This window comes from Lagopus muta, chromosome 9 (genome assembly GCF_023343835.1).
Source record: "Lagopus muta isolate bLagMut1 chromosome 9, bLagMut1 primary, whole genome shotgun sequence".
In the NCBI taxonomy this organism is placed as follows: Eukaryota; Metazoa; Chordata; class Aves; order Galliformes; family Phasianidae; genus Lagopus; species Lagopus muta.
In genome coordinates, this window is record NC_064441.1 from 15,216,527 (window position 1) to 15,243,933 (window position 27,407).

The 27,407-nt window shown below is 40.5% G+C and overlaps 1 protein-coding gene across 6 annotated transcripts in view; it reads right to left on the reverse strand.

Moving 5' to 3' along the window:
- NYAP2 (neuronal tyrosine-phosphorylated phosphoinositide-3-kinase adaptor 2) overlaps positions 1-26,774 on the reverse strand; it is a 153,271-nt gene extending 126,497 nt beyond the window's left edge. For 2 of the 6 annotated variants that reach the window (XM_048954995.1, XM_048955000.1), the window contains exon 1: positions 26,674-26,774. In XM_048954995.1, the coding sequence (XP_048810952.1) occupies positions 26,674-26,729 (56 nt within the window). In that variant the 5' untranslated portion in view covers positions 26,730-26,774. The other 4 variants (XM_048954997.1, XM_048954998.1, XM_048954999.1 and 1 more) reach the window with 4 other exon arrangements.
- Positions 26,775-27,407: the final 633 nt, after the last annotated feature.

The window sequence follows — 27,407 nt, forward strand, 5'->3', positions numbered from 1 at the left end:
AATTAAGTACCTTGAGTCTTGAATCTTTGATCAATTGCTAGTGTTTTTGAAAAGGAAAAAGGTCTTTGCTAACAATGACTCCTCTATGAATCTAGAATGTGAAGAGCTGTTGTTTACTTTGCAATAAAGCAATACTCCTATCACTTTTATCCCTTGAGGAAAATAACGCTTCCTTCTAACCACATGGACACTGGACAATTACAAAACCAGATTCAGAATGGCCAGCACTTAAGTGCAATTATGACATTTTGCCATCCTAGTATTATGAGGAAGACTTATGAACAAGAAGAAAAAGCCATGCACAGGGACATGTTCTATATGCAAACTGGAGAGCATTTGAACTCAGAAGACTGAGCTTCTTGCTCATGGATGTATTTCTTTTTTCCTTCTACTCAGGAAAAGGAAATGGAGATTTCATTACCACCAGCATCATGCTAAGATGCTGTAAAGTATTAAAGGTGTAGTGGGTTTGATAAGTAACCAACAGAGATGTTTGGAATTATTTCAGTTAATTCACCAGAAAATAGCAGCAAATGTTTTTAATTATTTAACAGCGCCTCTTACCAACAAGAAAAAAAATCCACATGCAAAATGTCTCTATTATAACCACAGTCAACATGTGAAGAACACAAAAACAGTCAAATATACTTCAGCTTCTACTTTTGCAATGGCTTGATTAATACTTCCCTAAAATAACATGCGATTTCGTTATGCCTTGCAGGTACTCATTATTTCATTTTGTAAGTACAATTATTTTTTTCATTCTTATTAGCATGCCCATTCTTGAAAGAGAATTTTAAAAAACATGTACGTACCAGAATTTAAGTCCGAGGACCGCTAAGTGCAACAATCAAAGGTGACTTTTGCCTGTAAAAGCCCTTTCCTGTGGTTATCTCAGTGCAGTTGGAAGGGATATTTCAGCACCATAAGAAACAGATTTGCAGTTAGGCTGAGTTTTTTTCTTCAGTTAAAGTGCATTAAATCTTGTTGGCAAAATTGCCCAGATTGTAGAAATTCAGCATCACTGTAAGTCAGCATTACATTACAGATCTTCTTAACATACGATTAAAACGGCATGTAAAGTTTGGCTTTAAAAAAAAAAAATGCAAGAGAAGGACAGGTGCTTGCTTCTTTAAATCCACATTCAGAGAAGAGAGGGTATAGAAAATAGGAGGGCAGAAACAAAACCCTGCTTTGAGATCCAGCAGAGAAGGAACTGGATGATTTTTACCCACTTTATAACACAGAAGATTACAGCACCATCATATGCACTAAGACAGAGATTGCTAAGGTGCCTCATTTGAATATGTTCTGTGGAGACAAAAAGAAAGGAACATAAGGAGTGGAGAATATCCTATCCAAATGGCTTCTTGCTGCAGGAAAGACGCTCGCTCTCTCATTGCCACTTAGATACAGAAGGTCTGAAGCAGTCTAGCTTGTGGCATCGTCTCTCTTTCTCTCTCTCTCCCCCCCGTGACTACAGGCAGGCTTGCTCTCTCCAGCTGCCTCAGTCTGTTGGTGCTGCTGTTGATTAATCAGGGATTCTCAAACAAAGAGCAAGCCTACCTTCGGGTGCGAGCAGGACTGCGGGGCTCCGCGGCGGCTGCAATCCGGCTGCCGAGCCGCCCCGCGCAGCCGGCATGCTAGCACCTCGGACAGCTCCGCCGCGCCGGGCCCATCGCGGGGCCGCGGCCGGGCGCTCGGCGCTCCGCTGGGCAGCGGCCTTATCTCCGCCGCACTGGAGGCTGATTAGCAAGTAATCCGGTGGGAAAGAGATCTGCGTGAACAGCACTGTAGCGTTTAGTCTATAGGGAGGAAAGAATATGAAGCAACACCCCTCCCCCCCTCCTTCTCCCTTCCCAAAAAAAGAAATTCTTCTTCCACCAAGAATGTGTAGGTTAACCTTTAGCCCGTGATATGGCTCAAGGAAATGAGTGGCCACTTAAAAGGACCATCTAAGCCTCAGTTTGATACCTCTATTGATGTATCTTTTGCACTCACCCTCACTGAAAAGCAGTGCAAGGCGCACAATTACTGCTGACGCAGATTAGGCTGCTGCTTGGGGAAGGAGGGGAGGAGCTTCTTAACCTCACCAAAACAACCTCCCACCACCTGCTCCCATTGCACGAGAACAAAACTACGCTCCTTGGACAGAATGAGCGTGACATTTACACTGCTATACTTATACTGATAAAAGATGTACGCTCTGGAATGAAGCATTCTGTTTGAAAAGCATCCAGGATGAAACTACGCTGCTCTATGCTCATCAAGAATTTGTAAGCACAGCGCTTTGGAGGAAAACATTTCTTTTTTTCTGGACTGGAAATCTGTGTTACAGCTCCTCCTTTCAGAATACATGCAGTTTTGCTGCCTCTCCTCTAAACCTGCAGCATGCACACAAAGCAAAAGCATTCACGCCCTGCATAAAAGCCAGAAAAAAGGGAGTTGTCTGGATGCGCACACCCTGTTTCATTTTGTTCTGCCTCCTTCTCAAGTTACAGGCATGTTTCTTTTGCATAAATCTTGATTTGAGTGAATTTATTTCTAAAGTGAACAACTTTTATTCCATTATTAGAAATTAAGCTCACAGAATAAAGTCTTTTCAACACAAATGCATATTCACATGAAAAGCAGCATTAAAAAAATACATAAGGCCTCACCTACTGCAAAAGAACTTCCTGCAGATTTACTAGCCCCAAATTGTAATATCAATATTACATCCCATCCAGGAGAACTTAAGTTAGCCGCCTAAGTACAGCACAAAACTTGGTCACCTCCTTCTTGCAGAATTGGTCAACACTAATATTGAACCATAGCCTGAGGAAAGTTAGCCCCAAGAGCTGTCTCTTCATAAGTATCTCCTACCATTCCTAGCACCCCTCTTTCAGGCCTGTGGAACACGGTGGGCACTGTATGTCCATGTAACATGTCCAAGAAAACATTTCAAAAGGATGCTTTAAGAAGAGCTAAAAAGACAAAAGAACAGGGTCTGAAGTTTTAGAATGCTGTTCTTTTGGTCGGGAAAAAAAGATCTGGAAAGGAAGTACCTGCAACACAGAAGAACTGAAGGCAGTCCTGGGAGAAGAGAAATCCTTCCTAGCCCAGGGGCTAGCCAACAGCTCTGCTTCTGATTTTTTCTCCTTGAAGGATACTTTGAGAGGAAGATCTGTGGCTATGCTGTAATTGGGGAATTCCTTCATTTTTGTCAATTTGACATTTCCATCATGCAGTAGCCTTTTATTTCCCCATGTTTCTCCAAACTTCAGACCTCCTCTATCTCTGCCCCAAGTCATGCACCAAAAAGAAAGAAACTGTCTAGTGCAATTTCTTTCTGTGTTACTTTAACAAAGATCTCTGTAAAATCATTACAGCTTCATAAGTAATTTGAAGAACTACAAATTTCAATCCATAAGCATGAAACACTCAGGTAATGGGCATCTTCATGGGTAGCTCTAACGGCCACGAGGGGAGCAGAAATCGAAAGAACAGTTTCTGACACTGACCTGGAAATGCAGCTAGCAGCTTCTTTTCCAAAGTACCTTTGCTCTTGGCTGTGTCTTCCCTGCATGATTAAACCCAGTAATTGAACCCAGAAGTAATCATCTTCCAGACACATTATTGCACCTTTTGGCAGTTTCCGTGTCTTATCATTCTTGCACCAGTGTTCACAGGGACCACAGTTTCATCAGCTCTAGAAGAAAACACCCAATTTTTCTTCCAGTAACACTGTGGGAATTGCACTGGAGAAATAAAATGATCAGTCCAGGAAAATAAGAAGCGCCTATAGAATCAATCACAGGATTTTCTGCATGGATTTCTTTCTTACATAGAAGATAGATTATTTGATTTATGTACACAAACACACACACGAGGCGGAGATATCACTTGACCTCTGGCTACATTTTCACACTGAGAAAAGAGGAAGAAAAGTCTGCTCAGACTTACAATAGTTGCAGGAACAATGAGGCCAGGAAGATGGCTGTGGCAAGTAGTTTGGAAACACAACTATGCACCAGGAAGGAGACAGACCTCTGTGGGAGACTTCCTGGTCTCAAGAGGATGACAAGCCTTTTCAGACACAGAGATATATATGACCTCCAGGCCACAGATGAAGAGTTCCATGACTAGAGACTGCTTAACAGAATGAAAAAAAAAAAAAAAAAAAAAAAAAGTTAAATTGAAGAGGAAATCTCAACATTTCTAACATCTAGCTATAATATTTACTCAGGTGTGTCATGAATTCTTGTCCCCAAACTCTGCATCCCACTAAATAAGAAGAGAGGATCAAGAACAAGACCTTCAGTGCAGTGATCAAGTGAGAGAGTTATATCAGCCACTTTTGCCAAGAACAAAATCTTACCAAACCAAATCCAGGATAGGTAAATCTAAGGATTGGCAGTTTACCCACACTTAAAAATGAGGCCACAAAGATGCTGATTTTGACTGATTAGCATGTTCCTTGGACAAACTAAGTTAACTGTGTCATACTTCTTTCTCCTTTACTCTTGCAACTTGCCTTCTGCTACTTTTTCCTGTTTCTTGTGAGCTTACTGTTGGTTCTCAGTTTCTCATGCTGCCAGCCTGCTTCGCTATGCCCCCTGTAATATGGGTTCCTCATCCTCCTAACTTCTGGGCACATCACATAACCTAAGCCTTGTCTTACTACTATCCTCAACCTTTGCAAGCTTTATGTTTGGCTTTTTTCAACTCCAACACCTAGTACCTGGTTCTAATTAGTCTAATCAGATAGGACTAATTTAACAGTCTTAATTTAACAGTGAGGCAATGGTTTCTTCACAAAGACCATCATAAATCTTGCATACAAGAGGCAAGGGAAATCTTACATCTTGCATCCTAAATCTTGGTTTAACAATCACGATAGTGAGCCTTTCACTGAACATGCACGTGTGCTCACAATACCTAACAGCTTCAGCAATGCCACGACCACAGTTGAAGAGTCTGCAGTAAGGACAGCTGAAGTTACAGTTTGAGTCTGCAGGCAGGAGGACACTTTTCAAATACAAAAATGAAAATAGACACTTCTGCATAGATCATGCAAAAAGGAAGTTATTGGTACAGGAAGAAGAGCTGCTTAGCTTTTCATCTGGATTTAAAATTTGCATTAAATATTTTTAAATGGCAGTAGTTTAAGTAGGGTAACACACAAAACCGAGCGTCTTGTTTACTACATCACCTTCCTCTTTATAATCATAGTAAGCCTAAGGTAACTCTGACTGAATGCAAGCATGGTGCCACATGAGGAAACAGAACTTCTACTCAGGGAGCATAAAGATCAAGCAAAGTCTTCATTTTTAGAAAGCTGCACAACTACCAGAGTTCAAAAATCACACTGCTGCCACCACCACAACCACCTGCAGAACTACATTCATAAGTGAGCACAGTGCTCATCATAACTTTGACTTTAGATGACTGAGATTTGGATTGTTCATACTCTTTGCATCTGTGATCAGCCTAAAGAAAGTGGAAAGCTATCGATTGCTCTTTGTAATTAATTTTCAGCATGATATGCTGGAAGACTAAGCAGAGTCTTCTAGGCAGCCTTCCCAAATTCTTTCAACCCATCTGCCAGGTCAGCTTAAGGACTCAAATCTGTTCCCCTCATTATTAACTGCATGGAACTTCTGTGGTTGCTCCTTCTCCCAGCCATGTTTGGCTCCTCTCACCCTGTCTTCCCTTTCATGCACACTGTGCTACCACAAGTGTAACAAAGAACACACAGTAAAGGAAGCTCTCATTGCTCTGTCTTGGATTTGGTTCAGCTACTTCACATCCCTCAACAGCACTCTTTTACTTCCATACAGCACAATGGCTTGTCCCTACCATGGACTGACTATTCACATCCATAACATACATTTCTCTTATTCTGGCAAGATATTTCCAGCATACTGAGGAGGCTTCATCTAAAGGTACAACAGCAGAGGGTTCCCCAGTCATGTAAAAAGCCAATTAAAGTTAAATGCTTAACTGCCATCTGTGCCTTTAAGAAAGATCTCTTAATTTTCCCCAGTGATCATTTTTTTTTCACATGGGACCAATTTTTGCTGTTATTGCTTAGGCAAAATTCCCATTGAAGTCCACAGGGAACTTTGCCTGAATACAAAATGGGGAGCAAAACCCTCTGCTTATTTGCATAGACCACAAATCACAAAAATCATTTTCCAATGCAAGTGATTTATCCTATGTGACAGTTGGTGCAACTGGGCTATTTTTAACCATAATTTGCTGTAAAATATTTCATTATATTTACCATTCAAGAGAAAAAACTCAATTGATTTTTTTTCCTTAAACTGGATTAGATTGAAAGATTCTGGCTGCTTTCCAAACCCATTAATTACTAAATGGTACATTTTCAACAGAAATGTTAAGCTATAAGTAGTTCCTTCTAGAGCCAGTTTGCTCCTAGCTAAAATCAATTAAAGCTGGTAAAGATACATTTCTATGGTCAGGTCTCAAGTACAGGCAGCTGTATTTATAGTACAGTGAATGCTGGCAAATCCTCCAGCATGGATGGAGTTGTACTAGCTAAATTGTTTTTCTGTGTAACTCATAGAGGGGCTAAGTAGGTGGTTTTATTATTCTGGGATAAATCCAGCTGTGTCAGTATGCTTGCACACTCAATTCGCTCTGTTTCTGCTATCATAGCCTTGATTTCCTTGCCCCAAAAAACACTCTATCCCATGGAGTGTAAAGCAATGCAGTTTAAGCTTGCTTGTCACCACCACACCCTGCTGTTCATTCCCATTTGTGTGGCCTTGCAAGGAACTGGGTCATGGAAATGATCCAAACCAGAAATAATTTGGGGTGGGAATGATAGGAAATCCAAAAAACACAAAGACCAGCGTGTTCTTTTCAACCAGATCACTTCCTTACACAACACAATGCAGAGGGCACTGCACAGCGTGAGAATGAGAACCCCTGCCAAAGCAGTCGGTGACTTTTAAAGTGAGAAGTCCTCACACCACAGACACCAGTGTGCTTCAGCTTCTGGCTGAATGACCCCACTGCCCACACAGCACACGTGCCAGAACTGTTGCACAGTGACTCGGCCTCCTGAAGCCTACAGGAACAAAATATCCTGAAGTCAGCAGGGGTGCTGACAGGCACTCTTAATTGTCTAGAAGCTCCAGAACAACTTCTCTGACAAGAACAAGCAACTCCCTTGGTTAGTTTAGAACTGGCAGAGAAAGGCAGGTACAGTACACAATGTGATTATAAATGTAAGGTGGAAAGTGCTTTCTCTACCAGAGCAGTTGACAGCCTCCAGGCATTCAGATTTGTGTAAGCCAACACTGTGGCTACCAAAACACAATCAAGGATGCTGTTCTGCTGCCCTCTTACCCCCAGCTATTTCTCTGGCCTCATGTTGGCACAATTCCTGCTTGGCCATGTGGTGAAGCAGATTGGGAAGCTGATCAAGCTGAGAACTAGCCTGGGATTTTGGCAGCACGTGGATGTTATTACTTATGAGAGGACCACCCTGCCTATGGAACCAGCAGGCAGCAGAGAGCCAGAGCAGCCCAGCAGATGGAAGGCAGGCCAGTAGGGTCTCATTCAGGAGCAGCCAACTTCTTGCTTTCCAAGCTACTTGGAGACTCAGTTGTGAATAAGGAGCTCCAGTGAGACCCATGGCATTTATGAACTCTGCAAATAAAGCGCCTGGAAGCTCACAGAGCACAAAACCTGCTAAAGCAGCCCATGATAAAGAGCAGTACAAGAGATCTGGGAATGAGAGCTGGGAGGCAACTTATTTTCTTGAAGCATGGAGTCTCCTATCTGTATTCATTAATATCATCTGCAATTTGTTTCCCCCAGCACTGCAGGTAAGTCCCATCTAGTTAGGAAATGGGCACAGATGGGGAAAGTCAGAGTTGCTCACTTCAATAAAACAGAATTGGAACCATTACGTAAAGGCATGGTAGAAGCTGAAAGTCTTAGAAAAAACCCTGTGAAGAATTGCAGTAAGGACTGATAAAATAACAGAATCCTCTATTAAATCTAGTTTTGCTATGTACATGAAGATGGCATCTAAAAGTAAGTTGTTGCTACTGGCTAAATTCGTTAAAGCATTCATTTTACAAAGAAATTAAGAGGCTATATATCTGTTCAGAAAAAAAAAGCATTACAAACCACAAAACCAAATATTTGTCAGATGTGTTTGCTTTCAGCATTCAATAAAAATCCGCATGGAATATTTGTTGCAACGTACATCAGGACTGCAAACGAAGGAAAATTTAGAAGAAAAACTGTTAGCCTCTAGAAAGAGCACACACACAACATGACAAAAACTAGGGAAAAAAAGGAAGTGCAATATAAAAAAAAAAGGTAGTTTGTGAAAACATAGATGATGAAGCCAAAGAAGTGGCCACAGCAGAAGAGGGAGAAACTAAGGATATGGAACTTCTTTGTTATTCTTAATGAGACAAAGATTGTCTCATTAATTTCTAGTGCTGAAGAAGCAGTGACCTGTGTGGAGGAGAGCAGCTCCATACAGGGCATTTTGGGCGGAGAGGAAGGCTAATTCCCAAGTACCCCATTCACATAGGCAGTCACTGCATGAGATGCTGGGTCAGTCCTAGGCCTCCTCATGTATCTGAGGCAGCCAGCAGTAGACAATCACTACACCGTGGGTCTGGCTCCAAGCTTGGAGAGCAGTGGGCAGGCAAAAGAGGGTGGCTGCCAGCCAGGAGCCACCAGCAGCCACCAGGCTGCCCTCACTAGTGCATGCTCCTTATGACCCAGCACAGGGATGGCAATAAGTCATAAAGCATGAGGGGAAGTGTTACTGACTGAACAGGATGGTGACAAGGGCAGGTGTAGACAGTCAGCACCAGCAGACCTCACCCTCTGGTCATGGCCTAGCCAAGCTCCAAGGCAACAAGGAGCAGAACCTCATGTTGTTCACATGGTTATAGGGATACAGGCCTTATTTTAGGTGTCTGTGTCTAGACGTAGCACTCCCCTCACCTCCTCTGACAGAAGGGGAAGAGTAGTTGCTCTCTCCCATCCTCATCTCCACAGAGAAACAGGCTGAAGTCTGTAACAATGTGCAAGTCACAGTAAACAGTCAGCTGCTCTCCCCCCCCCCATCTTCAGACATAGCAATTTAAAGAAAAAAAAATCAAATTCTTCTAATTACTATGGAAACAATTTCCTGCAGGCACTGCATACATACACTGTTAGGAAAACTAGTTTTCTCCACAGCCACAGCTGGCTAATCACTGTATGTCAGTTAACTTAGTTCTGAGCCTCCCCCCCTCCCAACCAGCTTATTTTCTCAGAGAAAATATTGTGATCCTTTATATTCTCTCAGTATAATAGCCATTCCTATCAATGGAGGAGCTAAAATTGCTACCACTCAGGAAGAAAGGAATGTAAATGAGGAATACCAATTAACCTCTTTACAATTAAAAATCTCTATCTATTATAGCACCCATTAGTGATACTCTAGTTAATGGTCTGTCAACATTTCCATTAGACCTTTTCCCCCTGCTCCGGCACAGAACTAAATCCTAGCTAATCACCTTGAATATACCTCTATAGATTTACACAATAGACACATACAGCTCAAATTAGGCAAAATACAGATTCTCCCTTATCTTGAGCCATTACATTCTCCTAAGTACCTGTTTTCTAACGTATCGTTCTAAATGCTCTGTACTCCAAATACACCAAGTTTTACAGGATGATTCTCTCACCCCACTCTCCAGTGTTACAACTACTTTATGTAGGTAAAAAAACCAAACTGCAAGGACTTGTCCTAAATATTTACTGTGAAAACACTAAGGTGAAGCTGTGTTCACAGCAGATTCCTTTCATCCACTGAATGTAATATACTTTGCATTCTCTCTATATATGTATTTAAAAAAAAAAAAACACTAGATGTGAGACAGTGGGCTTCATTTTGTGCAACATACTATAATACCTAGAAATGGCAGGGTGAACTAAGGACAAAGCATCAGCCTTAATAGCTTAAGATCCCTTGGCATCCTTATGGCCAAACCACATTCTCCACAGTACTGTAATGTAGTTTTTTGTGTGTCAAATTCATTACAAATGTATCACATTCATATATATTGCATTTGATAGTCCTTCCAACTCTCAAAATATACTTAAGCATTTTATAGTGTGCTCATCATCAACTATCCTCAGTTCAAGTGCTGGTTTACCAGGGAGAGTAAGCACCACACAACCAAAAGGAGAGACGTCCAACACAAATCATAAACTACAGTTTAACCCTTATTTTCACCGGCAGATTTCTCAGCAAATTTGCAATGGTACTGCTGGTTACCTGTATGCAGCTTGGCACCATTTTGAGCACTGAGCTTCCACACAGCAGTTCACATATGCTACATTTCCCTGGCTTATTTTTGATCTTAAAATAGAGGATCAACAGCTCTTATGCAAGCTAATTAAATACATGTACACAGACTACCCCTCAGAAACAAAAGCTGCACTATGCTCAGGCTTTTATTTGGGATTGCTGTTTGCAAATGCTAATTAGAGCAACTGAAAATGACTCACATTTTATATATTAAAGCTGATAAAATACTAGTAGGAAAAAAGCTGGGTTTTTTGGCTTTTTTTTTTTTTAATAGTCTTTAGGCATACAAATCAATGCTACCATATGCATAAATGCTAGAAATACTGCTTTCTGGCAGCCCTGCAGGGATGTCCTTAGTTTTAGAGACTAGTTAAAATCACCATTCCTTGAATTCTTGGGGCTACTCCAGCTTACATTTTATGACAGAAATATACAGAAGTTTTTGTGATATCAGGCCTTTAGTACATTTTAAATACCCAGTTTGCTCACTATATTTAAAAATTTCCTTATTTGTGGCATATCTTCAATGTTAGTGTTTCTATTAACTACACCAAGTACTTATTGAACTAATCCCATCCAGGGAAGAACGAACAGCAGTACAATGGAAGCTACTGCTCACATCTTCCAGTGTAAAAGCATAACTTGCAAGAGGATCCCTCTAGAAAATGTGTCTGGCACCAATACAGGCCAGCCACAGAATTACACCCTTGTGTAAAATAGTCAGTACAACAGCCCCAAAGTACTACCTACCATATTTTGGCCAGACATACCAATAAGTGATTTTTCTCCTAAATACTCAGCATTAAACAATACCAGAAATTGCACACAGCACTGTTCATGAATCAGAACTCTAGATTTAATAATGAGCTTTATACTGGAATTCTTCTAAGAAAACACAGTGAATGGGAGAAAAGAAATAAAGTATCCTTTTCTATCCTGAGTTTACATATTAAAGGCCAGTTGTCATTTTATTTTCTGAAAATAATTCAAAGCAAAAACAAACAAACAAAAACAAAAAACCATGACCAGCTAAAAAAGCAGGTAATTAAAATCTTAAACGATTTTGCTGAAGAGGCACAAATTTAAGTGAGGCCCAGGAAGCCAGGACAACCTTTTGAGAAAGATAAAATCAGGTCCAAGGAACATCTTTCATCGTAAAGATGGCGGTTGTAGATAAATGGGCAGAATTTACAGGCATTTCTGGGCTTTTATTTTCAGCAAGTTTAGGCATTTTGGACCACTAAAAGATCAAAACTGATGATTTATCAGCACAGCCCAGAAATTCAAGAGCGATTTGTAGCCCTTTTATTATCTAGATTAAGCATTCAAAATCTTTTCAAAACAGACTTAATCATATGCCTCTAACTACAAATCTACATAGATCAGTTCTGATTCAACACTCACAGCATGCTTTTCTGCTATGAAATTTCCCCCTAACTTACACATTTTGAAGGAATGTTAATGGCAGCGTGTTTTTCCTCCATTATCAGGAGAATTTTATATTACTACTATTTCAAGGCTTTCCAGTGACCAAAGAGAAATTTAAACAAATTGATGTTTTCCCAGAATTTTCTTCTGGAAGAAAAAGAACAACAAAAGAAGAATCAACAAAAATACCACAAGAAGATACCAACTGCATTGCTCTCTTCCATTCAGATCCTTGAAACACCAGCTTCAGGGTTCGTGACAAATTATCAGGCACTCTCCCACACAACATAAGTGGCTATATCAAGGCTTCCACCTGTTCTATTACAAAGACCACCAGAAACCCTCTGGGCCTCCACACAGCCATAGGGGGTGAACTTGACACAAAGCACACCCTCAATCTCTTGGCATGTTCTAAAGAATAAGAATGCAACGCTAATCCCATTGCTAAAACTGGCAACAGAACGACAAAATGGAGTTAGAAGGTTTGCACAGCATTCTGCACAACTCATTAGTGTTGTGTTACATCCTTCAGACACGTCGAGAAACCTTTCAAGTGATTACATTCCACTCTATAGAAGAGTGCAGTGTTGTATTTGTTTTTTCACATCTGATGTTTAACTTGATTTAACCCCAAAATTTTGCCAAATCTCCCTGCATTACCTCACTTGTCCATATCGATGAGAATTCAAATCCAATGCTGCCATGCTCTTCTCTCACTGGGGTCCAACACAGACTTGAGCAAACTTGTTGCTTCGATGCAATATGAAAAGTATCTAATGGGATTCTTACTTCCTGCTTGCTAAAGACAAAGCCATCTTGTGAGCCTTAGCTGCCAAACACCACAGGAGTCAAACTCCTCACAGCAGTGAGCAGTAGAGCAAACTCCACTGAAACACCCCTGTAAAACAAGCATATAGACAGGAAGAACAGGTCCACTGAGTTTTATATCGCTAACATGTTTCTCTCACACAGGAAAAGAGCTAAGAAAGCTGCACAGGGAATCTCCAGATCTGTGTGATTGCCTGCCCATTGTTTGCTGAGCTTTGTTGTTATATTTATTACAAACTTACAGTACACATGAATACAGAACTGTATCAAGCCAGCATCTAGGAAGAAATTAAAAGGAAGCTACTTATGATGTTGTCACAGCTGTATTCACACACTGCTCAAAATTGGCACATCCAAGAAAAATACATGAGTCTGCCCCTCTCCCTCTTTCATCCCCACAAGTCTCTAAGTTAAAGTGCACTGGCAATCTCAAATAGATACTTCTTAATCTTCAGCAAAAAGAGCCTTGAAGTTTCTTATTTCCATAATTTAAGCAGAAATCTAAGGACTGTTCTTTAGCAGGATTTTTTCTTAATCATTCCTGTGAGTCATAAATAGGATATGAAATAATAAGAGGTGACACGAACTCTATTCCAGAACAGGCACTCCAGAATGAAAGTGGCATTACTGCTTATCTTTTGCTTCTCATTATTCATCTGTTTCATGCCTCTTCATTGCCAAGATAGTTTAACATTTCTGATGCTTCATATTTCACTGAGGTTTAATTGCAAATAGCTTCAAGAGTGGAAGAAAAAAGTGATAAAGACATGGGCTAAGGGATTTTTGTTTAAACAGTAGATGCTGTTGCTATACAATTTAAAACACATTAACTCGGGGGGGGGGGGGTAATACAGGACTGGAAACAGACAAGGCTGCTTCTTGATCTCAAGCTGATGGAGGCCAGGGTGAGAAAGGTTAACAGAACTATGGCAGATTTTGCATCCATCTCCCAATTGTTACATTATGTTATAGAGATCTCATTAGAAATAAGGCACATGTGCATTGAAATAGACTGATTTGATTTCCACACTAAGGACAGTCACAGAATACACCTCCTTCTGCTAAAATAGAAGGGTTTTTACAAACATAAATGCAAATAGGAGGATTCTTCAAAAATCGGTCTCAAGAAATGAAGATAGCAATTATGTCTCCATCTAGATTAAAGATGAGAAATGGAAATTAACTGCAAGTGAAATGATAGATTCATACAAAAATACGAACAACCAACTCAGGAAAGCTTCCTTCAGTGGTATGATGTATTAGAGTACAATATTTACAAAACAATATGTGCAATGATGTTTCGATGTTGGTGTTCGACATGGAGTTACCATCACATTCTGTTACAGAAGTGGAGTAAGCAGACTACTATGACTGTCCCAAATCAAAGGGTAGAGAGCAATGACTTACCTGAGGACTACAAAAATCCTTCCCTGCTATGGACTTCCCATTAAGTTTACTCCTCTCACATGCCTTCACACACATTTAGCAATTTTGCAAAAAATCTTAACAGATTTTTCACTCTCCCATTCTTCCTTTAGAAAGGACCCAAAGCAGCATCTGACATAGCTGTAATATATAACTGGTCTATAAATATATTGCTGTAGGCAGCAACAATGACAGTGAAGACCTGATGGAAAGCCACCAGTCCAGCCCCCGCCACAATTCATTTCTGATCACGCCTTCCTTGCTCTCTCCATCAACAGGAGCAAGGTACACAGAACTACACCCCCTCACAGCCTTCCTTAAATAGACACAGTGACTTGCCAAAATGGTATCTATACTGTCTCACATGTCACAGAAGTTCATAGCACCATTGAACAGATGGGCCAAAGATGAAGGCGGCAAGGAAACCTGAAAGAGATGTGCAGAGGGCCACGCAGCAGTAATCTACAGTTTTAATTTACACCGTATAATTTTCTTTCCACATTTTGTATCACAAGTATTATCCTTTCAGCCTTTTAAACTCACTTATTATTCTCAAGGCTGGAAGAAGTGAAGAATTTCTGACAGTAACAAAGTACATCTGCAAACAGGTCCAAGTGAAGAGCATACAAAAAATAGAGCTCATGATTTTAGTGATCAGGAAAAACAGAAGCGGGTCTGACTGGAATGAAATGTGATCTCTTCAGCTTTCCACTCAACTCACAGAAAAGCAGACCATGCATATATTCTTCCCTCCCATTTTCATTAAGGGTCTTCTGAACCAAGAACATGTGAAGGAGAAGGCAGGTTCTGCTTGGGTGCCATCTACAAAGTTGGATCTCTAACATAACCACATTTTTGGTAGCAGTGATTGATGCTATCCTAGTCCTCAATCACTGCCTTCAAATGCCTATTGACTATTAAAACAAGATGACATGGGAAAAATTAAAATGAAATTTTTCCACCAGAACAAGAGTTTCACAATGCAGGAACAACACAGCGGTCGCCTTTTACACAGCATATGAAAAATGCTGGATACCTGCAAGGAAGTACGTAGTTTGCTCCAGGAGTTGGATGGCTTCTATAGAAGAACTGGGTTTTCATCCTGTCTTCACAATGCTCTACAGCTGCCAGTATTATATGCTTATTTACACATGTGCTTCCCTGAGCTGTTGCTCACTTTGTACAACATGGTACCAGGCATCAAGGAGTCCATACCAGCAGTTAAAGGATTTTCAGTATGAGCAGAACCATAGGCAACAGTAATATTATTATTAGGAAACGCTGCAACACATTGGAAAGTTTACTGATATCCCTGTCTACATGCAAAGCTTAATCAAAAAATTAAATAGAATTTGCCAGACTGAGGTACCAATGCAGAAAGCCTCATTTCTTCTCCTGTCCAAAGGTAACCCCTATCACTTCAGGGCGTGCCATCCAGCCAAAGGCTGACCTTGTGTCTTTGATTTGGGACTAGAAGCAATACACACAAATATTTAAGCACATTTTCACTCAACTTTGATCTACTAAAACATATGCAAAATAAGTTCAAAGTTACCAGTGCAAAAGCAATAGAGAAAAAAGTCTGGCTCATAAACAAAGGACTACAGCTAAGTGTATTTAAGGCACATATGTATGGCTGAATATTTTATTTTCATTTCAGATGCCAATATTGAGCCATCTGGCTTTCCTTGAGGCATTTCTTTTTCTTCTCTTCTTTTTTAAGACTCTTCAATAGCAAGGCATTAAAAGGAAAAAAAAAAAAAGACCAGGTTCTTTAGTTTGAACCACTGCAGGCTATCAACCACCACACCACTGTTAAATCCACATGAAACATAACATCAGGAAAGTTTCTATTTTCTAAAACAGTCCTTCATTGTCTAAAATATTCATCCCCCGTTATCCCACTAAACATTAGTCCTAATGGCCATATGGCTGGACATTTATAATTAACAGCTTTTATCAAAATAAATTCACTGCTTTGAATTTTTAATAGGTTTTTCCATTAACAGTCCTCAATGAAGAGTAAAAAAAAGAAAAGCTCCTTCTAAAATAATAAGAGAGCAGTATGAAGTTGTGGAGGTGTGCAGGCAGGAAGCAGTAGGCTGCACGTGACCTTGGCCAATCACCCTGAACAAGCACTGCGTACCTGCGCAGAAACTTCAGCAAAAAGCAGATAAAATGATGGATGAATGGAAAAGAATCCCAGGTTCCAAACCGTGGACCTACTGCTTGTACAGCACTAGGAATCTGCTAGTTTGAATCGGCCTTGGAGAAATCTGCCCCCAAATATTAGTTTGCTCTCAAACAAACAACACAGCATCAAAAGGCTTCAGCTTCTGTGTGACTTTACAATCTCACCTTGTCTATTAAGGGTGCTTTTATTTTTTCTATAACATGGAAGGCAGCCATTTCAGCAGCCTTCCAACACCGGCACAGCACTAGAAGTTCTCAGTGAGCCACTGCACATTAGCACTGCCTCATCGTTGCAGGGGCTGTTTTCTCCATCCACACTGCCTCATTTTGTTCTGCACTAACAAGAATTCAGTTGTTAGATTTCCACATCCACTCATTACTCCCTTTCCTTGTTTATATAAATTACCAGGGCTTGTTATTTGTCAGGATTCATATCTGTGAATTTAATGGAACTGCACTTCTCAAAATCACCCACACTGTCAACAGCTCTAATTTGTTTATGTCAAATCAGTCTTTTTTTTCCCCATTTACCCTTCTGTTTCATACCATTTATATTAGCATGTCAGCTGGGATTTTATTTATTTATTTGCTTTGGAAGGTTTGCTTCTGTGCAACTCTGATTGCAGAAGAACTGCACAGCTCAAGGGACAAGAAATAAGATATAAATGCTCTCAGCACTAAGCTGCTACTTCCAATTTGGTCCTGGTCAGAAGCAAGAGAAGCTGCAGTTTTTGCATTTACTGTAAAAACAGATATGGGCTGCTTTTTTTATTATTTTTCGTCCTCCTCTTTGCAGACTGCTCTTTCTTACTATTTTACTAACCACCACCCTATGAAATGCTGAAGAAACATTAAGCTTTTTTTTCTGGAAATTCAGGCACAGACTGATTTTATAAAGTCCCCACCTCTACCAGTTATCTAAGCACTAGGACTGCATCTCTCTCTCTCTCTCTCTCTCTCAGAAAGGTATCAGGCAAGAAATACAAATATTCTTCTTGTATTTCCATACAGAACTTGGCCAAGAGGTTACAGAGAACTAAGATATAGAAGTAGTATGAATATATACTCAGAAGGAATGAAAACCATTACTCATACATATGCCCAGTATTTGCTTTTTAGTGTCATGCAAGGTCATTGCTTGATGTTACACACATCCAAAGCAAAGAGAGCCACAGCTTTCATTGGTCATTCAGAAACAACTGATATAACCAAACGCAGTGCAGCAGATGCCACCCCGTGACAAGTTTGGTGAATACCTAAAAGATGGCATGTTGTCCAGAATCAGTGTGGGGTTCAGCACATATTGAAAGCAAACATTTAATAAACAATTTGGAAAGGATTATGAGGGAAGAGAAAGCATCCAGAAAAAGATGGCTTCCTGATTCTTAAAGATGAACTATTCACTGAGAAGGTGCTTCTGGTAATTTCGCAGCATTCTGCATTTCCTGAAATAAAGTAGCCCAACTCAAGCCATGTTTGTGAAGGCACCTTGGTCCATAATGCTTCCCCAGCTCTGCAGAGGCAGAAGCAGACACGCTCCTCTCAGACATTTGCCATTCCTATGCTGCAGACTCTCCCCCAGCACAGCCCCTGCAGCTGGGCTCTGCAGGCAGGCACAGAGCAGCTCCTGCTGCTCTCCACCCAGTTTTGTGCCACACCAATTTAATCAAGCAGCAAGCTCCTTCTGTCAGCACTCTTTGGCTGCAGCCTAGCATACCAGCTCATTTACTGGCCAACTTGCTTTTCAGACTGTTGACAATAGCTCAGCATTTCGAATGCTTAACACATCATATATTCTATTGTGGCGCTTCTGCTTTCCAGTTTACTCTGGGTACTGATTTTTCCCAGTCATGGTGAGATTTGCATGCTGGCAAATCCTTAACAAAGTGATTAATGGGAAATAATTCTGGATATGATGGCAGGGTTGTGCTTAGAAAGAGAAAAGAGTCCTATATTTCAGTTGTCATGCTGAAGTCAACAAACCCTTATTACTGTTAAAATACTGTAATTCGTGTATTTTTACTTTGTGTGACTTCACTCCTAAAAAGTCTTTACATTTCACAGCAGCAATATTAGTGCAATTATTGTGTCACCAGTACCAAAACAAGTTGCTATTTTGGGAGCTCATGGATCTTCCCTGCTGCTTGAAGAATAAAACAAGCCTTGTGCTAAACTTAGCTCATATGGTTTTAGCATTTGTGGGAAAAAAGCTGCGGTGTATCTTAAGTCAGTGTGAGCATTTCCTAGATTTCATCAGGCCAGGATTTATTCCATTCATATTCACTGAACTGAGGCAAAAAAAGCCCCACATAATAATAAACACGTAGGATCAAATCTTTTTGCTCATTTATACAACAGGCTTTCAGCTGCACATAAGCATAGCCTGCACTAATTTTACAAACACTTACAAACTCTAATTTAAACCCTGAACAAGAAATATTCTGAGTACTTCCACAGTGAGTTGCAATCATCATTATTCTTCTTGCAGCACACTGAGATGGAACTGATCCCAGCTGCTCAGTCAATGAAGCCAGAAATCGAAGTTGAGATAATGCAAAATCTGGACTGGTTTCCTGCTTGTGTCAAAAAGATCTATTCTTTGGGGAAAAAACCCAGGATGCTTCTTAGTCCTGAAGCCTACCTGAATAAGATCATAGCTCAGATTTGAAAGCCTGCAAAAACAACTTAGCTAGACATCAAGATCACCACGTTAAGAGTCGCTACATGGTACAGAGAAAATAAGCCTAGAAACATCACATCATCAATTGCCCTGCTCCAGCTTGAGAGGGATCTACAATCCGGCCCACACAGGTGCTTTTAACCTACTGTTAAAGGCTTCCAAAGGCAGAGATCAGATCAGCTCCTTGTCTAAGCTGCTTCGGATTGAAAATACTCAAGCCTGCTCTCAGTGGGTGACAGAGAATAGCAGGTCACCTCTGTGTTTACAACCTCTCACATACTGAACATTAATTGCCTAAGCTTCTCAAAGCTCATACTGTCCAAAAGATACCAACAATAAAACACACATGGAATTTTTGTCTGCACCTTTCTGACAACATAGTTATTAAAAGAGAATTTCCCAAACTATACTAATGCTGCAGATAGGACCACCCTATTCCTTTACCCAGAACGGATCAAGAAACAGCATGGTATCAAACTTTATATTCAGTTTGTGGTCTACAAACAAGGTCTAGAACATTTTTAGAAGTGCTGCTGCCTCATCTTCTGCTTGATTATTGAATTGGATTGCTTTATACTTAGATGCAGTGTCACATGGCTGGTGCTTGATGAACCAGCAGATGTGTCATCATTGCCCACTGGTTCCTTTTTTAACATTGGGTGGGAAATTACCATTGTAAATAGATCATATATACAAATCAGCTACTTTACATTAGAAACCAAATGGGCCAGACAATAGAGAGAACAGCAATAACAATTATCACAATAGCTTCTCTGCTTACTTACATCAGCTTTAGTAATGCATTTTCTGTCATTATTACTGTTCAATTAATATTAAGCACTAATTAGCATGAGTTCTCCACCAACAGAACCCTGAGCACATGGAGGACAAGTGAAGAGATGAGGTCAGCACTGGCTGTTCCACAAGTAATAGATCGCATTCTGGGCTAATCACAAAAAGGAAATACCACTTTTTTTTTTTATAATTTCTACTCCTCAGAGAGAAGTTATGCTGCTTAAATTGAGACAAGATTCCCCCAGAGTCAGTTAATTCATCTGGTTATCTACACAAATACAGCAAAGCCAACAAAATGGCAGCTATTCAGAAACCCCAAACAAAAACTCTGATTTTTCTAGCAATTGAGAACCAGCAAAAGCCTAAGATTTATTTTATGAGAGAACAAGCTTGGCTCATTTATACTGCCTAATCTCTTGACACCATTGCAGTGGAGACCTGAAGACCAAGAGCTGCACAGGGGTAAAAGCGTTATTACAGAACTACAAACTTGTAACAGTACAGTGTAATGGAGAATACAGTAATAATAGCAGGGTAGCAATGTCTGAAGCCACAGCAAATGAGGACAAGACCAAATGCAGCAGCCATAGATACAGAAACAAAGGAATAAAACTCACTTACCTTTAGAAGGCTTCAGGCAGACAGGAATCTCCAGTAAAATCCCATTGCCTCCACTGGCAACCCTTAAATGAGGTCTGGAAAGGGGTACATCCTGGCTCCACCCCTTTCGATCACTCAGGTACATTGCACACACCTGAGCTCCCCTGGGTTGGCCCTTTCTTCCCACCAGGTGCTCAATCACTGCTTCACTCAGCATTTCCAATATACAAGCTTTAATCCCACACCAAAAAGCTTGTACTTTCAATCTGGTTACAAGCAGTCTTCCAAGACAGGAAAACATAAGTGACTGGGTATTGCGTTAGCAACATCACCCTCATGGCTTCTGCCCATCACTTGCTTGCTTTAACCAAGCTAAGGCATAGTAGCTCTGCTGCTGGAGGACATCAGCATCTTTGGACCAAAGCCATAAAGCAGTGTTCCTCCTCCCTTCTCCACACAAATGAAAAAATATCTGTTCTGGAGTCATATTTAGATCTCAACTAAATCAATCCTGATCACTGATACAGGTGTTGAAATTTCAAAGTTTTTCCATTTAATAATAAATAATTAAAAAAAACCAGCAAACCTGCACCTGGATTTGCTTACATGGGGAGGTAAAGGGGAACATGGGCAAGGGCAGGAACTCAAATACATTCAGATCAGGAGATGTGATTTAGAACTAAATGAAGGGAATAGGAAGATTAATTCCACATTTCACTGTAGCTGCTGAGTTATACATCCCTGCAGCATCATTACAGACTTTGAGAAGGCTCAGTCTATTACATATTGTTAGCATACATGGAGTCAAATAGGACCATAAAACAGGATGATCTGGCTCCTGACTGCAGCAGTGACACAGCAGAGGTCCAAATATTTGCTTCGCTGCCTGTAATACAGCAGTTCAATAAATAGTCAAAGGTATGCAGCACAGTCAGCAGTGAGCATTTGTATCCAATAGGTTATACTGGTTACATATTCATGTATCAGTAGTAAAGGCTTCTACTGGATTTGGGGAGCAAGACTGATTGTTTCACAAGAAAAGATGTACAGCAATGCTATGAGAATAAAAGCCTGGTTACCTTGGTGCTTTGTGAACTTTTATACCTAGACCTGTGCTCGTGCTTTACATTCAATCATCCTCCACAATTATCTCCAGATTTTTGCCAGTTTGTGGGGGTAGGAGAACCAAGATGGGTGCATTTCAGATTATCCAGCAATCAAAGAAATCAGGGAAGAACAGCATTCAATAGTCCTCTTTTGAAAGTAAAGGAATTTGTAAACAGTAACTGCTTGTATACTTAGGCTTCACCTAATGGATAAAGCACTCACTCCAAACATCCAAAATTTACATTTAATAAAGTGAAAGCAATAATCCCAGCTGGGACCAAAATGTATGCAATGAATTCCATTAGGGGATTGCTTGTCACTTGGTGTACAATCTGGGCTAATACAGGTTCCCTTGGAAACATTATATTTGATAACAATCGTAAGGATTGATTAAACTGCCTCAGATAAGACTATCTGATTCCATCAGGTTAGCTAGTTACACTAACACCATGTGGCAGCAGTTACAAAGCAGATGAACATGAAAATTTCTACAGAAGTTCTGAGGATGTAATGGCAATCTCACTTTGATTTGTGAGATTAAAATGCTTTTCCCCCCCCCCAAATTCTCAAAAACATAGATGTATAAACACATTAAAGCCAACAATTTAACTCCTCTTTTTATTTAAAACCTGCTTAATTAAGGCATTTATATTTTTGCAAATTACTGCAAAATAATTGACTTCGAGGTTGCTCTGAACCTTACACATGAAAGAATTTACACAAACTTCTTCTCAGCAGCTTTTGCCCAAATTCATTTGGCTTAAAATCTTTTCAAAGAGATCCTTTTGATCATTATCCCCAAATGAAACTTATTTACTTGGCCAGAACAGGAAAAGATTTGATTATCTCGACTTGTATTTGTTCCTTAAAACTGATTAACTCCTATATCATAACAGCTCTAAGCATACTGTTGTCAACAGTGACTCCCAAATACAATTAATCAAAACTTATTTTAAAGCAAACAATTACAACTGCAGCACGTGTCAGATTTCATAATGTCATTATGTCATTTAAATTATTATTACCCATTAGGAACCATAAGAGCTCAGCTGAAGCAGTTAGTAGAAATGAATACAAGCCATAGTTTTAATTGTAGCCTTAGAGCTGCATTCATCAGAGATGACCTAACCCCTCTGTAGGTGAAAGGCCTATGTACCTGGTTTCAAAAGTGATACGGAGCTGCACAGAAATGCCCTTTGCACCCCATCTTTATCTGACGAGAACAATAACGCTTCTCTCCCACTTACCAGTTGTGCAATGTAAGTTAGTACACAGCTTATTTTAAAAGTATTTCTTTAAACAAGGCTTTAGAATAAATGCAATTTAAAGTAAGCCACACATAGATGCAAAAATATACTGACTTGCTATTCCTGCTTCTTCTGTAAGACATTGTCTATTGCCAGTTCCAGGTTTTTTTAAAAAAAAAAAAAACCAAAAAACTACATATGCCAAGCAAAAGCCTCCTAAAACCATCAGTGCTATCCCTTGCAAAAAGGTTATGTTACTTCCTGCACTGGTAGATGTCAGCTATTGCACAAAGGTCATTTACATCTCTGGGGGAAAGCAATGCTTGTACAGCTCATAACACCACCCTATTTATGTCTGCTCACAGAGCCTTCAAGGAGGCAACATTCCATACACTTCCTCAGAAGTCCCAATACAGAGTTCTGTTACACCAGCTGTTCACAGAGAAGCACAGCAAAAACCCTAGAAAGACTGTACAAGCTTGAGAAGAGGCCAGTAAAAAGGACCTGAGTGAATGACGTGGAAAATACATACTTGGCTGCTATGAATAAGGATGTCAGTCCATTACATCTGTCTGAAAAGGAAAACGTTAAGCACACAAATCAAGTGGAGGAGAACGTGAGACCAGCACAGGGCAGAGATTCATTCTGTCCTTCTAATGGGTTCCTGAGTTTCATGTCACCACTGACATGCAGAAAAGCATAAGCATGTTCCTCTTAAGGTCAAGCATGTCACATATGCAGAGAGCTACAAACATTCAAGAGAAAACATATTCCACATGTACATAAGGTTATATTCATGAAACATGCTAAAAATGAAGCATTAAATAACCAAAATGAAAAAGTAATTAATCAGTGGAAGCCTTTTCTCCACTGTTTTAAAATAATATATATATACACACACATCCTCTGAAAAAGGATTTCTGTTGCAAGATTTTTAATTTTCTACTGATAGACATGGCAAGATAGTTTATAAGGGTCAGTATGCTCTAGTGAATCCATATATTATCAATTACAGTACACTGCATTAGCTTGTCATTGACAGAAAGTACACATTAAGGTTAATATTATGTGGTTAGACATTTATTAAATAGAAAACAACGTTAAGTAATTTTGTTCCTTCATTTCAGAATGAACACTAGGTTTCCCATTTCAAAACCAGTACAAACATGAAAAGAAAACAGAGACTGCAAAAGAAGAGATACGCAACATACGCAGAAACAAGATCTGGCTGCATTTAAGTAATTTGCAGTTTACTGGAGATTTCATCCAATGAAAGAAATTCTCCTACTGTTAGAAGTGCTGTGACAGTTGCATTGCCTTCATCATTCCTGCTTGTAGCCCCAACCTCAACGACTTTAGTTGAGTCAACTAAAGGATAGTCTCTGAGGAAATGAACACATTTTCAATCTTAACTCTATCTCTTCATTTATCCGTAACACATCTTGATGCAAACTCTAAACAGGAATATTAAGGGAACAGTAACTGCACCACACTACAATGGCATTAAAAGACCTCAGCCCGACAGCCAAAGGTTTGAATAGAAAGGCAAATTGTGTTGCATCTTAGCAAGGAGCTACTGGAAATAATACAATTGGACTCTGACTACCAAGAAAATCCTTGACAACCTGACTCGAATTTCCTAGCCTATTCTAACTTACCATCCTCATCTTTAAACCCTCAGTTTGGGTGCGCACTTTTTCTGCTTACGATTTATACAGCCAGATCATATTTTGCACTTGAGGCCTCACATATCTCCCTGTTCTTCCTCATTTCCCGTTCACATTGCTTCCAAACCAGAAGAAAACCCACACACCTTAAACTACTCTGGATTATTTTCATCCAGTGGCGTAGACTATACTTCAAGGACACCAAATCATACATACAATTAAATTTAGTATCATCAAAACCATACAACAACATTGCCTATCAGTCCCTTTCTTTACATATACATATTGATGAACTGGACTGTTTTCTGTATTGGATGAATATCTAGATTTTTTTTTTCCCTGAGGCACTATTAACATTGACTGAGCAGCAACAAGAATTGAGAAGGTCCTCCTGCTTGGCTTCAGGAAGGATATCATGGATAGTAAACTCAAGCAGCAAAACATTGACTCTGTCTTCTCTACTAAGTCAGATCTCTTTTTCACTGCAAAATTTCAGTCCTGCTTGCTCTAAAGCGTCTACTCCTGTTTAAAGAAACCATACAGACGTGTTCACAAACACAAACAAAACACATCTGAAAACCTCACTGATTTTCTCTCCTTCTCCTGCCTCCTTCAGACTTTTCCCACCAATTTCCGATGGTAGTGTTCCAAGACCAAGCATTTGGCCTTGACATGAAATATCAGACACCAAGTCTATGACACAGCATGAAAAGCAATAACAGAAATTTCTAAACAGCGAAGTCAGAGAAAATGAGGAATAAAAGGAATTCACAGAATAACAATCTGCTCTCCAAGATGCTCCCTATCAGCTTCCAAAGGGAGCTCTGCATACAGAGGGATGTGAGGATTGACCCCCTACTGCACTCTGAACAGCACATTGAGGCATTCCCCTCCTACTCCCACTGAAACGTAACATACAAATGCACGCTCACCAGCACATCACCCTCCAGATGGTACACTTCTGCTGTATCTTTTTGTACTGCAAAGTCAATTTCCTCATTAAACTTGTCTGCCCTGGAGCTGATGGGTTCGGTGTCTTACACCAGTCTAGATTTCTGGCCCCTTTTCATAATGGTGTACCTGGTATTCCAGTCAGTAATCACCACTGCAGCCTTATAAAACGCAGTCACACGTGGTAGCACAACCTTTAAGAAAGGCTGCTAAGAAGAAGGACAGGGCACCAAAGGAAAAAAAAATCAGACAGAAAAATGACACAGGGAGTAGGCAAGAGGCACACAGCATGATGTTCAGAATTACTGAAGAATTGCTGCGCAGAAAACTGGCAGTGAGTCACAAAGCATCTCCATAAAGGCCTCAGGTCAGTGCAATAAATATCAGATTAGAAACAGTTTGTTTAAACACTTAGCTGGATTAGAGCATAGGAATAGCTCTCCTGGATCCTGCCCAGCAAGTTACTGCCAGAGATGTAGACATCACTGAAGCTCAGACTTCTAAGAGTCTTAAAAGATATATTCTCCTTTAGAGGACTTTACATAAGGAAATAACTTTAAACACAAGAAATAAGAGCATTACAGTCTTCTTTTGTTCTCTCAAGGAAAGCAAAATTCATAACCCCAGTCCTAATTCACTTAAAAGCTTGACTACCTGACTTCGCTCCACAGGACGAAATAAATTCCCTTTTCAGTAAACAGGCAGCCATGTTCTTACCCATCAGAATCAGAGGCAACAAAAGAAAAAACAAGCAAAAACAAAACAGAACAGAATCCATCCCCTTTATAAGATGCATTATTTATTTCCTTATTGTTTATGAGGTATCGCCTCCTTCCTGGCTAACACACAGATGAGTGTGTGAAAGACAAGAAAGAGAAGAACAAGAGACAGGAACAACAACATTGCAGACTACCTACTGCTTCTTGACATGCTGTAAAGAAAGGCACAAACATCGAGGGAGTCTGGACCTTCAGCAGTTTGTAGCCTTACAAAGAAGGCTAACAAACTCCAAGACATGGTTAAGACCACTGCAGACACTCGTTAACAAAAGCTACTAATAACTCCAGCTGTCCCTACTTTAAGAGGGCCTCCTACAAAAGCATTCTAACATCTAGACTGAGTCTGTTGATCCTAAAAAACACCTAGAGCTTGGACAAGCAAAAGTACTTCCTGCAAGGTTATTATTGTTTGCCTTCCTATACAAGCAGATAATCTCTGTAGACCAGGCACCAGTACAGTGCTGCTGCTCTGAGTGCACTGATGTAGAGACTTTCAGTGGTAGGCCTCTCATGCAGCCCTCCCCCAGATGAACTTGTTTTCAAAATACAAAATACATTTAACAGCAGAGATTACATTAAGAGATACATACTAAGACAGCCATGCACCACACAGACCTTCCCAAGTCCTTACCTAAGGACATGAACCACCAAACAACAAGCCCAGCACCTGACTGGGAACCCCCCCATAGTACTCTGTGCCCAGGGCACTCAGTGCTTTGTGGGGCAGCCAAGGCCTTGGGAAAACAAGGGAGGGCTATACTTCAGATTTTGTCTTAAATCTTCATCATTAAGACAATGCTGCTCACCTGTGTCCCACAGGTGATCCCTTTCTCATCATGCTTCAGCAGATTTTAATCAGTCCAGGCCCCTCCTACCAGCACCCCACTTCCAGCAGCATCATACACCAGCCTACCTGAATGCCCCAGGCAGCCCACCACCAGTCTCCATCTTTGCTTCCAGAAGGGCTTTAATGGCCTGTAACATCTGTACAGCATGAGGAGAGCTGTATGGCCTGGCTCCTGCCCTAGGGGCGTAGCAGGTACCAGGCGCTGAGGTAATCAGCTTGGCCTCACCCATAATAGCCCCACCTGTGGGAGCAGGGCCTGAGCTGCTGCCCCTCAGTGAAGGGTGCTCTGTGGGCAGGCAGCAGCGGATTTTATCTGGCTCTACTTCGGTGGATTCTGCTGAGGGAAGGTCCAGGTAAGAAGCTGCTGCCTGCTGTGGGAGTGCTGGTGATGTGTGTGCTGAGCTCTGTTACAGCCTGGGCAGCCTCTTTTTTTGTCCTTGGTGTGGTATGCCTGCATAGGCATCCTAGGAGGGACCAATAGCTTGCTCGTGATATCCCCTTGTTCATTGCTGGAAATG